This window comes from Rattus norvegicus, chromosome 2 (genome assembly GCF_021556685.1).
Source record: "Rattus norvegicus strain SHRSP/BbbUtx chromosome 2, alternate assembly SHRSP_T2T, whole genome shotgun sequence".
Classification (NCBI taxonomy): domain Eukaryota; kingdom Metazoa; phylum Chordata; class Mammalia; order Rodentia; family Muridae; genus Rattus; species Rattus norvegicus.
This window is the reverse complement of record NC_141535.1, coordinates 144,406,462-144,423,755: the sequence shown is the minus strand read 5'-3', so window position 1 is coordinate 144,423,755 and position 17,294 is coordinate 144,406,462. Positions and strand designations below refer to the sequence as shown.

Below are 17,294 nucleotides of genomic sequence, written 5' to 3'. Positions count from 1 at the left end.
TTAAAAATGAAGCTGTACACGCCAATAAAATGAGGATCAGAGGGGCTGACAGGCTGTAGCCTCTGGGGGTCACAGGTCATTCTTTTTTTTTTTTTTTTTTTCTTTTTTTTTTTTCGGAGCTGGGGACCGAACCCAGGGTCTTGCGCTTCCTAGGCAAGCGCTCTACCACTGAGCTAAATCCCCAGCCCCAACAGGTCATTCTTGAAGCATAAACCATCTTGCTCCCTCTAAATCTACACCAGGAACCCAGGGCTGCAAAGAGGTTGGGAAATGTTTACCTAAATTTATAATATTCATACAGACCCTAGTTCTGAATCCTGATCTAAATCTTTAGAGTTTTTTTTACCACAAACCCTTTAAAGGGGGGTCAATATGTATAGTCATAAAGCAGTGTAGGTATTAGGGGTCATTAATTTTAGGCGGGTCACATCTATTAGGAGACACCCAGGAGTTTCTCCCTTCATGGAGTCCTTCCCATTTATCTCTTTATTTTGCAGAGCTCAGGAATCTATGCTTATAGATGCTGCCCATACCTCCTGGAACTCCAGCTTGCCTTTGGCCTCCCCAGTTCTCCACACTAAAATCATCATGAGGCCATATTTTAGATGGCTCCTCCCTGGCTAGGTAGGGACCCACACTGTGTGCTGGGGGCCATGAGGAAAGGAGAGAGTGACACAAAAGAAAATGAACCCTTCCAGTTCTCTATGGGGAGTTTGTCAATTTTTTAGAACAAAGGATGAAGAAAAGGAAACGCTGTACTTATTGGATCAGGAAGGCATGGCCGCAGTCACTACCGTAGCTTGCCGAAGTTTACAGCCCAAGATTCTGAGTACCTCTTTTCACTCCTTAGAGATTACAGTATAATTTATATAACTCAGCCCTCTCTGTGTAAGTGTTACTATAAACCATCTCATTCCCTCTAAATCCACACCAAGAACACTCCTGGCCACTGTTATTGTGGCAAATCAATTAATTTGCTTTCTCCTCTAGTCATTTACAGATTAATTTTAAGAAGCCTTTTCCCCCAATGTAAGATTTAGGTAATACCTTACTAGACCCCATTGTCCATTTGGGGAGTAACTGCCCCACCCAAGATGTAAGAAGCCCCCGATGGGCTTTCTAAAATTACTGAAACCAGATCTCCATATCATGCTAAGTAAGCTGGAGGCTCTGAGGGTGGGGCTCAGGTACTGATTTTGGATTTTGGATTAGTTTGTTCAAGTGAAGTGATTTGCAGAGTGGGTTGAGGACCAGTGCCACAGGTGCATTCCCTTAGATCATTTGGCAGACAGAGTATTGGTTACATGCCAGCCCTTGTAAAGGGAACTGATGGTTCCAGAGTGAAGCCAGCCCAAGGTTGTGCCTTTGTGGAGCCTGCAACTCACTGCGAGAGTCAAGCAAAAGTGTGCATAAATAATTGAATAACTGCACAGTGCCATACTTCTGAGGGTGATAATGAGATTACTCTGATGAGAACAGGGATCAGGCTTTGAGTTTTGAACAGAGTATACTCCCAGAAGCTGAGTTGCTGAGAGTCTTAGGAGAGAGTTTCCCAAGCAGCAGAGAAAGCACACGGAAGACCCTGGGGAAGGATGGCTTTGTGGAAGAACAGAAAGGAAGCTCACACAGCTTGAGGGACAGACAGAGAGAAGAAATGCACATTCGTTAGTTTAAATGTTTAAGCGGAGCTAGAGGGATCACATGAGATGGTTAATATTGGAGCTTAACAGCTATGTTAAATGTTTTAGAGTGGATTTTAATTGCAGTGAGCTTTTGAAGAATTTAAAGTGTATGGTAGAATTACCTCTTTAAGACATTTCTAGCTGAACCCATGCTACTGACTGGAGATGGAGGAAGTCGAATAAATGGTGATGGTATTCCTTGAGGTAGACAGGACTCAGGGTTACCTTTCAGAGACAGGCGCTTATTTCTAGAAATCAAATGGTCCATTTGGGGTGCAGAAGTTCTGAGATGCTCTGAGAGATCCAAGTATAGGTGTTACAGAGACAGGTGGACATATGAACCTAGTGTTCAGAGAACAGATCTAGATGAGAGACTTAAATTTACTTATCGCCAGGGTTCAAGAATTAGAAAGAATGAAAATGGGTGGGATCACCTGCTAGGAGAATGTCCTGAGGAAAAAAACTGGTCAAGGCCAACCCTGAAGAATCCCATGAGTGGCTTTGGGGATCAAGGAGGAAGGGTGTAGCAGAGGAATATTGAGAGAAGGAAACCCAGGAAAGTGTGGTGTTTAAAGGTTTTGAGAGTCATGTTTCAAGACAGAAGTTACCAGTGAGCTTTGAATAAAGATGTCCTGCTGTGAGAGAGGCTGCAGGTAATACAGTGCTGACACAGTGGGGTAAACAGATGTTTCCAAGTTCAGGAGGTGGAGGAAAAGAGGGAAACATGAGAGAGGGTGCTGGGCATGGGGGTGCCTAACCCCACACATTCACACAGACACACTGAGATTCCAGTATATTGAGTTCTTACGTATTTGACTCTCAGTGGAGAGCCTTAGCCAGGCCTCCCTTCATGCAAGACTTGCCAGGGACCATTGCTACAAAATCCCAGTACTCTAGGCATATTCTCCACAGCTGACCCCATACTTATTAGGCTTCTGTGGGGTGATGAAAACTGCCTAAATCTGGACTTTCTGCAGTTGTATAGATGACAGCGTGTCTTGAGTTACACCAAGCAAGGAAAACAGATGTAATTTATGCCTTCCTTCAGAAGGCATGCTTCTAATATGGGCCCAATTAGTTATGGTTACAGTTATGGCACAGAACAAAAATAAGCACATGAAGACATGAAAAATAAAGAACAGCATAAAAATAGGAGGATTCTTCCATTGCACACAGATTCAGTATTAATACTACCCTAGCCTCTCCAATATATGTAAGCTTGTAGGACATACTGTTCTGCAATTGTCAGTGTACACAGTGTGTACCTTTTTAATATTTTGCTTTTCACAATGGAGATGTTTTTTAGGAGTGTGAGAAAGAATTGGGGATGTCTACTTGTAGAAAAGCCAATTCTGAAAATATCCTGCTAGTCTCTGCACAGACCTCAAAATAGAGCCAAAGCAGGAAACAGAAGGTAACGGTAGAGTCACAGAAGTTCGTTTTCAGATGCAGGACAGCAGTGAAGGGCCAGTGTGATGTGATTTTGCTTGCTGATCGTCGATGCCCAGGACCATGGGCATGGACGTGTTCACCTTCCTTCCTGTCACAATTTCTGGGACTCTTGTACTACTCAGAAAGTATGCCTTCCTTTCTCTTTTGTTGAGCATCAAAGACCAGGTCTTGACCATAGCCTCCAAAGCTTCTCCTGCTGTGTACACTAGAGAAATACACAGCTGAGGCTCAGAACACAAACTATGGCTGACTGGTCTCCTGCCACTCTCTGCCTCCCTCTCTGTTTAACATACCTTTTGGGATAATGTTTATATGCACTGTGTAGAAATGTGTCTCTTGTCCTTCCTTGACTGCCTCAGGTACCTCTTGATTGGTTAAAATAAAAACCCAACGAAAATAAGCCGAGGCAGGATCAGAGGGTGGGACATCTGGCAGGAAGAGAGGAACTCTGGGAGATAGTCAGGTGAGGGAATTTCTCCAACCCAGCTCAGGGAACTTGGATGTATGAAACTGAGGGGAAGTAACCAGCCACGTGGCAGACATGCAGATAGGCGGAGTTGGTTCCACATCGAGTAGTATAAATAGGTACTGGGTCATAAACTAGTCAGGAAACCAGTCTAACTTAGGGCTGTGGCATTTATTAATAAATAATAAACCTCTGAGTTGTTACTTGGGAGCTGGGGCACTCGGACAAGCCAGTGCTTAACATCCCTGGCTCCCTTTCCACGGCTGAAGCACCCCTTCCTTCCACATATTTACCTTCTCCCTCACTTCCTTCAGGATATTCTGGACACTTCTCTTCCCAAGGACTCCTCACTCTTCCACCTTTATATCCCCACTACCTTTTCTTCTATTCTCCTTAGTGCATCTACTCCGCTCAACTGTGGAATGTACTTACCTACTTTGTTATCACATCTCTCTCATTCCTCTCTGTCAAACACTGAGGGCCCCCTAAAGGAAAGTTGTTCTAAATCTTGTTTGGTTTAGTCATGTACCCTTAGAACAGGATGACTGGCAGCAATGACATTCTTTTTTTTTTTCTTTCTCTCTCTTTTTTCCCCTCCATCTTAACTTGGGTATTTCTTATTTACATTTCAATTGTTATCACTTTTCCCTTTGTTATTACAAGCCAACATTCCCCTAACCCCTCCCCCTCCCCTTCTATAGGAGTGTTCCCCTCCCCATCCTCCCCCCATTGCCACCCTCCCCCCAACAATCACATTCACTGGGGGTTCAGTCTTAGCAGGACCAAGAGCTTCCCCTTCCACTGGTGCCCTTACTAGGATATTCATTGCTACCTATGAGGTTGGAGCCCAGGGTCAGTCCATGTATAGTCTTTGGGTAGTGGCTTAGTCCCTGGAAGCTCTGGTTGGTTGACATTGTTGTTCATATGGGGTCTCGAGCCCCTTCAAGCTCTTCCAGTCCTTTCTCTGAATCCTTCAACGGGGGTCCTGTTCTCAGTTCAGTGATTTGCTGCTGGCATTCACCTATGTATTTGCCGTATTCTGACTGTGTCTCTCAGGAGAGATCTACATCCGGTTCCTGTCAGCCTGCACTTCTTTGCTTCATCCATCTTATCTAGTTTGGTGGCTGTATATGTATGGGCCACATGTGGGGCAGGCTCTGAATGGGTGTTCCTTCAGTCTCTGCTCTAAACTTTGCCTCCCTATTCCCTGCCAAGGGTATTCTTGTTCCCCTTTTAAAGAAGGAGTGAAGCATTCGCATTTTGGTCATCCTTCTTGAGTTTCAAGTGTTCTGTGCATCTAGGGTAATTCGAGCATTTGGGCTAATATCCACTTATCAATAAGTGCATACCATGTGTGTTTTTCTGTAATTGGGTTACCTCACTCAGGATGATATTTTGCAGTTCCATCCATTTGCCTATGAATTTCAGAAAGTCATTGTTTTTGATAGCTGAGTAATATTCCATTGTGTAGATGTACCACATTTTCTGAATCCTCTCCTCTGTTGAAGAGCATCTGAGTTCTTTCCAGCTTCTGGCTATTATAAATAAGGCTGCTATGAATATAGTGTAGCATGTGTCTTTGTTATATGTTGGGGCTTCTTTTGGGTATATGCCCAAGAGAGGTATAGTTGGGTCCTCAGGTAGTGAAATGTCCACTTTTCTGAGGAACCTCCAGACTGATTTCCAGAATGGTTGTACCAGTCTGCAATCTCACCAACAATGGAGGAGTGTTCCTCTTTCTCCACATCCTCACCAGCATCTGCTGTCACTTGAGTTTTTGATCTTAGTCATTCTGACTGGTGTGAGGTGAAATCTCAGGGTTGTTTTGATTTGCATTTCCCTTATGACTAAAGATGTTGAACATCTCCTTAGGTGTTTCTCAGCCATTCAGCATTCCTCAGCTGTGAATTCTTTGTTTAGCTCTGTTTAGATATAAGCCCTCTATCAGTTGTAGGATTGGTAAAGATCTTTTCCCAATCTGTTGGTTGCTGTTTTGTCCTAACAACAGTGTCCTTTGCCTTACAGAAGCTTTGCAGTTTTATGAGATCACATTTGTCGATTCTTGATCTTAGAGCGTAAGCCATTGGTGTTTTGTTCAGGAAACTTTCTCCAGTGCCCATGTGTTCAAGATGCTTCCCCACTTTTTCTTCTATTAGTTTGAGTGTACCTAGTTTGATGTGGAGGTCCTTGATCCACTTGGACTTTAGTTTGTACAGGGTGATAAGAATGGATCGATCTGCATTCTTCTACATGCTGACCTCCAGTTGAACCAGCACCATTTGCTGAAAATGCTATCTTTTTTCCATTTGATGGTTTTGGCTCCTTTGTAAAAAATCAAGTGACCATAGGTGTGTGGGTTCATTTCTGGGTCTTCAATTCTATTCCACTAGTCTATCTGTCTGTCTCTGTACCAATACCATACAGTTTTTATCACTATTGCTCTGTAATACTGCTTGAGTTCAGGGATAGTTATTCCCCCGGAAGTCTTTTTATTGTTGAGGATAGTTTTAGGTATCCTGGGTTTATTGTTATTGTTATTCCAAATGAACTTGCAAATTGTTCTGTCTAACTCTATGAAGAATTGGGTTGGAATTTTGATGGGGATTGCATTGAATCTGTAGATCTTTTTTGGTAAAATGGCCATTTTTACTATATTAATCCTGCCAATCCATGAGCATGGGAGATCTTTCCATCTTCTGAGATCTTCAATTTCTTTCTTCAGAGGCTGGACATTCTTATCATACAGATATTTCACTTGCTTGTTTAAAGTCACACAGAGGTATTCTATACTATTTGGGACTATTATAAAGGGTGTCATTTCCCTAATTTCTTTCTCAGCTTGTTTCTCTTTTGTGTAAAGGAAGGCTACTGATTTATTTGAGTTAATTTTATACCCAGCCACTTTGCTGAAGATGTTTATCAGCTTTAGTACTTCTCTGGTAGAATATTTGGGATCACTTAAATATACATCATATCGTCTGCAAATAGTGATATTTTGACTTCTTCCTTTCCAATCTGTATCCCTTTGATCTCCTTTTGTTGTCTGATTGCTCTGGCTAGGACTTCAAGAACTATATTTAATAAGTAGGGAGAGAGTGGGCAGCCTGGTCTAGTTCTTGATTCTAGTGGGATTATTCAAATTTCTCTCTATTTAGTTTAATGTTAACTACTAGTTTGCTGTATACGACTTTTACTATGTTTAGGTATGGGCCTTGAATTCATGATCTTGCCAGGACTTTTATCATGAATGGGTGTTGAATTTTGTCAAATGCTTTCTCAGCATCTAATGAAATGATTATGTGGTTTTTATCTTTCAGTTTGTTTATATAGTGGATTATGTTGATGGTTTTCCATATATTAAACCATCCCTGCATCCCTGGAATGAAGCCTACTGGATCATGGTGGATGATTGTTTTGATGTGCTCTTGGATTCAGTTTGTAAGAATTTTATTGAGTATCTTTGCGTCGATATTTATAAGGGAAATTGGTCTGAAGTTCTCTTTCTTTGTTGGGTTTTTGTGTGGTTTAGATATGAGTAATTGTAGCTTCATAGAAGGAATTCGGTAGTGCTCCATCTGTTTCAATTTTGTGGAATAGTTTGGATAATATTGGTATGAGGTCTTCTATGAAGGTCTGATAGAATTCTGCACTGAACCCATCTGGACCTGGGCTCTTTTTGGTTGGGAGACTTTTAATGACTGCTTCTATTTCTTTAGGAGTTATGGAATTGTTTAAACAGTTTATTTGTTCCTGATTTAACTTTGGTACCTGGTATCTGTCTAGGAAATTGTCCATTTCCTGCAGATTTTCAAGTTTTGTTGAATATCGACTTTTGTAGTAGGATCTGATGACTTTTTGAATTTCCTCTGGCTCCATTGTTATGTCTCCCTTTTCATTTCTGATTTTGTTAACTTGGACACACTCTCTGTGTCCTCTGGTTAATCTGGCTAAGGGTTTATCTATCTTGTTGATTTTCTCAAAGAACCAGCTTTTGGTTCTGTTGATTCTTTGTATAGTCCTTTTTGTTTCTACTTGGCTGATTTCAGCTCTGAGTTTGATTATTTCCTGACTTCTATCCCTCCTGGGTGTGTTTGCTTCTTTTGGTTCTAGAGCTTTTAGGTGTGCTGAAGCTGCTGACATATGCTCTCTCTTGCCTCTTTCTGCAGGCACTCAGAGCTATGAGTTTTCCTCTTAGCACAGCTTTCATTGTGTCCCATAAGTTTGGGTATGTTGTACCTTCATTTTCATTAAATTCTAAGAAGTCTTTAATTTCTTTCTTTATTTCTTCCTTGACCAGGTTATCATTGAGTAGAGCATTATTCAACTTCCATGTATATGTGCGCATTCTTTCCTTACTGTTATTGAAGACCAGCTTTAGCCCCTGGTGGTCTGATAGGACCCATAGGATTATTTCTATCTTTCTGTATCCGTTGAGGCCTCTTTTATGACCGATTATATGTTTTGGAAAAAGTACCATGAGGTGGTGAGAAGAAGGTATAGCCTTTTGTCTTAGGATAGAATGTTCTATAAGTATCTGTTAAGTTCATTTGGTTCATGACTTCTCTTAGTTTGTCTATGTTTCTGTTTAATTTCTGTTTCCATGATCTGTCCAGTGATGAGAGTGGGGTGTTGAAATATCCTACTATTATTGTGTGAGGTGCAATGTGTGCTTTGAGCTTTAGTACGGTTTCTTTTATGTATGTAGGTGCCCGTTTATTTGGAGCATAGATTTTTAGGATTGAGAGTTCATCTTGGTGGATTTTTCCTTTGATGAATATGATGTGTCCTTCCTTATCTTTTTTGATTACTTTTGGTTGAAAATCAATTTTATTCGATAATAGAATGGCTACTCCAGCTTGCTTCTTCAGATCATTTGCTTGGGAAGTTGTTTTCCATCCTTTTACTCTGAGGTAGTCTCTGTCTTTGTCTCTGAGGTGTGTTTCCTGTAGGCAGCAAAATGTTGGGTCCTCATTGCATATCCAGTTTGCTTGTTTGTTTTTTAAGATTTATTTATTTACTATATGTAAGTACACTGTAGGTGTCTTCAGACACACCAGAAGAGAACATCAGTTCTCATTACAGATGGTTGTGAGCCACCATGTGGTTGCTAGGATTTGAACTCAGGAACTCTGGAAGAGCAGTCAGTGTTCTTAACCACTGAGCCATCTCTCCAGCCCCGCCTATCCAGTTTGTTAATCTGTGTCTTTTTATTGGAGAATTGAGTCCATTGATGTTGAGAGATATTAAGGAATAGTGATTGTTGCTTCTTGTTATATTCGTGTTTGGATCTGAGATTATGTTTGTGCTTGTCTTCTCTTTGTTTTGTTGCAAAACGATTAGTTTCTTGCTTTTTCTAGGGTGTAGCTTGCCTTCTTGTGTTGGGCTTTACCCTTTACTATCCTTTGTAGGGCTGGATTTGTAGAAAGGTATTGTGTAAATTTGGTTTTGTCATGGAATATCTTGGTTTCTCCATCTATGTTAATTGAGAGTTTTGCTAGATACAGTTACCTGGGCTGGCATTTGTGTTCTTTTAGGGTCTGTATGACATCTGTCCAGGATCTTCTGGCTTTCATAGTCTCTGTTGAGAAGTCTGGTGTAATTCTGATAGGTCTGCCTTTATATGTTATTGACCTTTTTCCCTTTCTGCTTTTAATATTCTTTGTTTTGTGCATTCGTTGTTTTGACTATTATGTGACAGGAAGAGTGTCTTTTCTGGTCCAATCTATTTGGAGTTCTGTAGGCTTCTTGTATGTTTATGGGCATCTCTTTCTTTAGGTTAGGGAAGTTTTCTTCTATGATTTTGTTGAAGATATTTACTGGTCCTTTGAGTTGGGAGTCTTCATCTCTTCTATACCTATTATCCTTAGGCTTGATATTCTCATTGTATCCTGGATTTCCTGTATGTTTTGAGCCAGTAGCTTTTTCCATTTTGCATTGTCTTTGACAGTTGTGTGGATGATTTTTATGGAAACTTCTGCTCCTGAGAGTCTTCTATCTCTTGCGTTCTGTTGGTGATGCTTGTATCTACGGCTCCTTGTCTCTTCCTTTGGTTTTCTATATCCAGGGTTGTCTCCCTTTGTGCCTTCTTCATTGCTTCTATTTTCATTTTTAATTCTTTCACCTGTTTGATTGTGTTTTCCTGAAATTCTTTCAGGGATTTTTGCATTTCCTCCCTATAGGCTTCTGCTTGTTTATTTGTGTTTTCCTGCATTTCTCTAAGGGAGTTCTTTATGTCTTTCTTGAAGTCCTCCATCATCATGATCAAATGTGATTTTGAAACTAGATCTTGCTTTTCTGGCGTGTTTGGATATTCCGTGTTTGTTTTGGTGGAAGAATTGGGCTCCGATGATGCCATGTAGTCTTGTTTTTTTTTTTGTTTTTTGTTTTTTTGTTTTTTTTCTTTTTGCTTGGGTTCCTGCTCTTGCTTCTTGCCATCATGTTGTCTCTGGAGTTACCTTGTTCTGCTATTTCTGACAGTGGTTAGACCTTCCTTTAGGCCTGTGTGTCAGGAGTGCTGTAGACCTGTTTTCCTGTTTTCTTTCAGCCAGTTATGGGAACAGAGTGTTCTGCTTTCAGGCATGTAGTCATTCCTGTCTACTGGTCTTCAGGTGTTCCTGTGGGCGTGTGTCCTGAGTCCACCAGGCAGGTCACTTGGAGTAGAAAAGTTGGTCTTACCCCTAGTCTCAGGCCTGGAGTCGCTCCTCAGAGCCAGGTGTCAGTTCCCTGTAAGGGCAGCAACCAGAAGCGCCTGCCCCGCCTTCACTCTGGACCCTGTGCACAGGGGGCCCAGATGGTGCTAGGCGTTTTCCTCTAGAGTCAGAATTGTGGGCAGAGAGTAGTCTCCTCTGGCTTCCCAGGTGTGTCTGCCCCTCTCAAGGTCTAGCTCTCCCTCCCACAGGATTTGGGTGCAGGGAACTGTTTGACCGGGTTCCTTCAGATCTGGGCAGTGTCTGGACTGCAGCGTTGAGTGCCCCGTCTGCCTGTTCCCAGAGGCCCTATACAGTTTCCTCTTGGGCCAGGGATGTGGGCAAGGGTGGGCAGTACTGGTGGTCTCTCCTGCCCTGCAGTCTCAGGAGTGCCCACTTGTCTGGGCGATGAGCTCTCTGTCCCATGGGGTTTGGGAGCAGGGAGCTGTGGGCCAGGATCAGTGAGGTTTGGGCCCAGCTAAAAACCGGAAGTGCCCGGTCCCCAACATTCTTTTTTCAAACACCATCGACATTAAGCATCATGGTTTTAGACACCACTCAGTAAGCTAACACTGAGAAATCTCAGGCAAACATGGGGTGTTTGACCACCTATTATAGAAGACAAGGGAAGCTTAGCTTAACTAATGTTGCTCCTTTTTCTGCATCTCTTCTGTGTAACTATGTAGCAAAATTGTTTGCTATCAAAACATTAAAATCCACTTCTTGGCGTCAGCTCCATTTCCTTGTCTGTTGTCTCCCTCTCTATGTGGTGTGTCTTGTGGCAGTGTGGAATCAAAAAACTTCTACCTAGGAATGGTCTAGAAATACCTAGGAATGAAGTCATTATTGAAGGTAAGAGACCTCGCCTTCAGTGAATGAGACTGGATAAAGTCACACACAGGAGATCAACACCACACCTAGTAAGATGTGAATCCCATCCTTATTTTGCATCTTTTAAGGTGCTAAAGAAGTAAATGATCATTGTATGTTAGACAGAGAATGCCTCCACTATTTGTCACCTAGGAGACACTCAAGAAATAATGTGTTTCCATCCTACAGATGTTGGCCATTATTTCAAAGGAACTGGCATTCTAATTTATTATTTTCCAAAATCAGAATTTAGTGTTAATAGGATAATTTCAGAATCCCTTCCCCTGTGAGGATATCAGCTCACAGCACAGTGGATGCCCATGGACCCTGAGAAGTGTTCTCACTCAAAAGCATAGTTATGTTCAGGGCTAAGCAGGATGGGAAAAGCGCTCTCTTCCTTACTGTGATGTATGTTCCCTATGTTGTCTAGCCCGAGGAGACAGACACCTAACTCAGCACTCCCAGGCAGCTGCCAGATGAGAGAGTGTGCAGTGTCTAGAACATCACAAATGTCTGATCATTCACGGTGTGACAGCCCTATCGCTCAGCTATCTTATCTAATTAGAAATCAACTCAATAATCAAAGCCATTAAAGAGGGGAGCATAACGGTAGCACTATCCAGATGTTGGGGAATCAGACAGATGAAAAGAAAGAGGATGGAGTCATTGAGTGTGACACTGGGCTGCCAATGTGGGCCTTGTGCCCAGTTGTTTTCCAAATTCCAGTATGAGTGAGGTTCAGCGAGTTTCCAATGTCCGGTTCATTCTAACTTTCCTGTGAGTAGAGCAGAGATGATCAGATGGACAGACACGGTAGAGAGCTGTCGCAGTGGCTCCAGCTGAGTGAGGGGGTTTGATGTAGCAGTCACTGGGATAAAAGAGAGAGAGAGACACAGGCCTAATTTTAACATTGGTAAGGCCTTCAGAGCATACAAACGAAAATCCATATGCATGTACTGAACCAACAAAGTTTAAAGGGGATTAAACCATTAAATACAGCATATTGCATTTCCTGTCTCAAGGAATGTCTGTCCAGAAGGACCTAAAAGGAATTTAAACTTGGAATTCTTGACTCTGACACACAAGTAAGTGACAAAGCTCCACCAGTTCCTGTTCAGGCTGCTTCTCGTCTCAGTTTGGCTTCATCTCAACCAGAAAAGGTTTTGAGTATATCTTGAGGGGATTGCTACTGAGCAGTCTGTCAAACTTCTGTTCTTCAGAAACTCAGAGTGCTCAGGGATATGTACCAGCAGCCACCAAAATGCACTCGGGTAGACTAATCCTGGCAAGATAACCATGCAGCGCTGGATGTGGGTTCAGATCTGTAAGGGCAAGAACTCTAGGGTCCCAGCAGTATGGGCTGTAATTCAGGTATGCTATCCGGGTGGACATGTTCCATTGACTTCAAGCACCCCACTCTTTGTGGAAGGGAGACCTTACAAAGTAAAGTTTCAAAAGGGAACAAAGCACACCCCTCTACATAGGGGACATGATGTACAGGCCCTTCTTGCTGGGATAGAGAATCATTTTGGAACGTGACAAGTCCTGTTCCCACCACCTCTTATATCTCTCGGTTCACCACCCCTCTCCACATCCCAAGCAGCCAGGCCACGCAGTGAGAGCCTTCATGTATATCTTTTGGTCAAGTAAGTCATAAATAGTTACCCTTGATCCCACATCTCTTTTGTAGATATGGACAAAGAGAGGCGAAAAATATCTCCAATTCACACTGAGTTGTTTCCCTGTGGCAGTCACAAGCAGGCTGCCTGAGGCTTGGTTTCTGTCCTCTGACTTCAAGATGACAAAGTTGGTTGTGGTCAAACCCAGAGTCCAGAGAGAAGGCACAGACCACTCTATTGGCCCACATATTCTGTCCTGGCTTCTCTCGATCTTGACAGATGAGGTAGTGTTTGCATCTCAAGAGGTGCAGGTGACTTTACTAAGAAGTCTGCAATGTGGGCTCCCCAAGACTCTGTCCCCTTAACAAAATATCCCTTTAAAATATTTAATGACTTGAAAAGGAAACTGAGCTTGAATTTTCCTTTCAGGCACTGAGGAAATACTATTCCTCTCCTGTCTGAAACTCACCATCTCCCCAGACAAAGGAAGCTCTTATGGTAACAGTAATGGCATTTTCTCTACAATTTTCAAATAAAAGATAAAGAGAAAACAGCGTCTCATCCTTTTTTGTTAGGGTCTAACAATAAAGGAATCATATGGTTTGCAAGGGGAGAGCTCTGGCTTGAAGCTCAGAATACAAAAATAGTTAGGCTGACAAATCTCACAAAGGAATCTTTCCAGGGTCATGCCAGGGCTGGGAGCACATGAAGTATTGAAAAAGCAATACCATTTGACCATTTGTGTTGTATGATGATGATAAACTTGATGAGGCCTGCCCCAGGTGCAATTCATTCATTCATTCATTTGTTTGTTCATTCGTTCATTCTCTCTTTCTCATCTGTCTGCCAGCCTACCAGCCTTTACTTTTATTTTTTATGCAATCCTCCTGCCTCAACATCACAAATGCTAGGATGACAGGTGTGTTTTTGTGAAGTCCCAAAGCAGAAACATGACTTCACCTTTCCTCTTCATGTCTACTCACCTCCCCCTGCAATTAGTTATCAGTTTCTATCTGTGCAGCATTCCAAACCTGCATTCTTGGAGATAGCATGGGGACCTGTGCTCACACTCACTGGATTCTCCTACACACCCCAGCCTTCCTTTTTGAGCCAACTTTACCTCTCTCTCTCTCTCTCTCTCTCTCTCTCTATATATATATATATATATATATGTATATATGTATATATATGTATATATATATGCACGTGTGTGTGTATGCATGTAGGTGTATGAACATGTGTATATACATATACAATCTCCCTATCTCCCTATCTCTATCTCTCTATATTTGTATCTATATCTCTATATCATCTATATTTATGTATCTATCTATTTATCTATCTGTCTATCTATATCTATATCTGCATCTCTATCTATATCATCTATATCTATCTATCTATCTATCTGAGGGTGCTGCCTGCCTGCCTCGGTAATGGTGACCCACATTCCCTATTGTGACAGTTACTGCAATGGTTTATAATTGTTTCTAGGCACCCTCTAATCGTATTCTCTTTGGGAGCAAAGACCATGTGTGCTTTCTTTCCAGGTTGGACCTCCATTACTATCCCTGTGCCTGGCATATGATATGTCTAACTGAAAACAAATTAATGAGAGAATTAATGAATGGGAACCAAGACCATTGCTGCTCCCGCAATATTTGAAGTAACTGAAATCAAAGAATCAAGAGTCACGTGCCAAGTTGGCAATACTCTTACTTGAGGGAACAACTGTATTATAGTTCGATGCAGTAAGACTTACCTGGTGTGAGGTAGGACAGTGCAAAAGATTCTGATTAAGAACGAAGGGGGCTGGAGAGATGGCTTAGCAATTGAAAGCACCTACTGTTCTTGCAGAGGACCCAACATAGTGGCTTACACTGTTTGGAGCCCCAGTCCCTGGGGGTCTGGCACCCTCATCTGACCCCTCCAGACACCAGGCATATACACAGAGGTGTGAGCAAAACACTCATAAATGTAAGATATAATAATCTTTAGAAAAGATGGCAAGACACAAAAGAAGTGTTACATAGACATCATACGACAAGCTATTAATTGCTCATTGTGTGTATCAATGCCAATGCCAAAAAGCTAATCATGAAATGTCTGCCTATTACAGATGACGTAACTGAAGGTGCAATTTGGGGATTCCATAACCTAATTTTATATATTAAGGGAAGGAATTTGGGGTTGAACCCAACTGGTTTGACCAAAGTCTGAAAGCCATCTCAGCTAGTCAACTACAAATGAGAACCACGTACTGGCAGCCTGATGAAGCATAAAAGCTTTCAGGAGTCCTGGTCATCCATCCTGCTCTAGGCCAGGCCCCACTTGCCACTTGCTTCTGTCCCTGAGGCCATCCTTTTGAAGGTGGAAAGGGGAAGGCAGTGGGCAGGATTGTTTTCCAACTCTGCATCCTTAGGACAGAAGATGACCACCCATCAGTTTCAGCATCTTGATAGTATGGAACGGCCTTCTCCTGCAGAGGTCTCACACAGCCTATAACCACCCCCTTTACAATTAGCAATAAGTGGTAGGGAGTCAAAGCAGCGAGGGAAACAAAGTCAACAGAAAAATTTCTTCACGTATTGAAATTTGGGGGTTGAAACGCAGGGAAGGCCTGGGCTTCAAGTGTCTGGGATCCAGGTTTTCCCTTTCTTATTTTGCTATAGTTCATAGCTTTTATTTGTTTTTGAATGAGTATGTGTGCCGAGACTCAAGGCTAATGAAGAGAAGCAACTTTGATTTCTCTTTGATCTTATCCTCTGAGGCCTCTTTGTTAAATCCAAGGCTTCTGATATGGCTAGTCTTGTTGGCAAGCTTGCTCTGTGGATGCCGTCTTTACCTTCTAAGTCTGAATTACAGGGAGACCACCATACCTACCCAGCATTTATGTGGGCTCTGCGGATCTGAACTCTGGTCCTCACACTTGCACAATATGTACTTTAACCAGAGAGCTCTCTCCCCTGCCCCATGGCTTCCATTTATAATGTTACCTGGGCCAAAGTGTCCCCAGAAGGCATTGTATCCATATTTGAGTTATGAGAATGGAGGCAGAAAGTTCCTGCTTCTCCACCTCAGCTACCCTCACCTTACCTGGACTTACTAAAGGCAGCCACGTGCCCAGCTGAAATCTGAATTCAGCTACAGAGAGAACAGATATTCTCTTGGTCAACAACATTGTATCCGAAGCTATGTTTGCCCTGGGGCCATGTTGGCAAGTGGAGAGTTGGAGGGGTCATGGTACCCTTTTATGAGGAAATCAGGGCCTTTCAGAGGGGTTTGAATGACTGACATTTGTCTTTCATCACCTGTGAGGTACAGAGGAATGTGTTCTCTTGAAGCCACAGTGGCTGCTTAGCGGTTGGGTTTGTCATTGTGCTTTGAAGGTGCCCAGCAATTGAGGTTGCAGTGTGATCAGCTTGGTTCTAACTGCTCTATTCAAGCCATCAATGTCCCCTCCCCATACAAATCTTTCTTACTCACAACCATTTCCAAAGTGCTACCAATCATGGACTGGAGAATCAAGCTCATGATTACAGTTTTACAATAGTACCATTTTTGAGAAGAGCGTGACTGAGGATGGTGGTGACATGCTGTCTATGGTTTGCTCATTGATGTCCTCTTTGACTCTTACAATCAGGTAATATTTATCCTAAGCTGTCGTCTGTTCTTTGTGTTGCAGGATCCTGTGGCTGTCTTGTCATGATACTGTTTGCCTCTGAAGTGAAAATCCACCGCCTTTCAGAGAAAATTGCAAATTTTAAAGAAGGGACCTATGCCTACAAAACGCAAAACGAAAACTATACCACCTCATTCTGGGTTGTTTTCATTTGCTTTTTTGTTCATTTTTTGAATGGGCTCCTGATACGACTTGCTGGATTTCAGTTCCCTTTCACAAAATCTAAAGAAACAGAGACCACTAACGTAGCTTCAGATTTAATGTACTGAAAAGCAAATATCGCCGTAATTTCTCAATAAGGATATGGACTTGCTTTGGCCACATTTAGTCTGTGCCTTTAGACTTCTTAAGCACCAAGCCCTCCTTCTGTTACATTTACAGGGCGTGTAGTAAGGATTCAGGCTGAAAAATAACAGGAGCAGAAGGATGGTTTCAGAAGGGTGCTCTGCCTAGTGGGTAACTGCCACCATAGGCAGTTGGCTAGATGGACCGATGGATGGATGGTCACTCCATGTCCTTACTGAACGATAAAGTACATGTTCTACTAAGGAGAACTCAACAAGCACGTGGCGTATAGTTTAATAAAATAGATGTTATTTCTAATTGTCCACGTATTTGTTGTCACAGATCCCAGAGGTGAGAGTGGCGTCCTAAACCAACAGTGCACTGAATCTTTGAAAGGCTCCAGGTTCTTTGTAAGTTTGCTTAGAGCACAATGTTATTAAGTCTGGTGGTCAAAATCAGAAAACTTTATAAGCAAACAAGCAAGCCAGCAAGCCAATAAGAAAGAAAGAAAGAAAGAAAGAAAGAAAGAAAGAAAGAAAGAAAGAAAGAAAGAAA

At 42.3% G+C, this 17,294-nt stretch overlaps 1 protein-coding gene across 1 annotated transcript in view; it reads left to right on the top strand.

Annotated features, from left to right (window-relative positions):
• The window catches only part of Clrn1 (clarin 1), a 53,836-nt gene extending 36,782 nt beyond the window's left edge, over window positions 1-17,054 (top strand). Inside the window, 1 exon segment of the mRNA NM_153299.2 lies at window positions 16,458-17,054. Within this exon segment, the coding sequence (NP_695211.2) occupies window positions 16,458-16,723 (266 nt within the window). The 3' untranslated portion in view covers window positions 16,724-17,054.
• The last annotated feature ends 240 nt before the right edge of the window (window positions 17,055-17,294 follow it).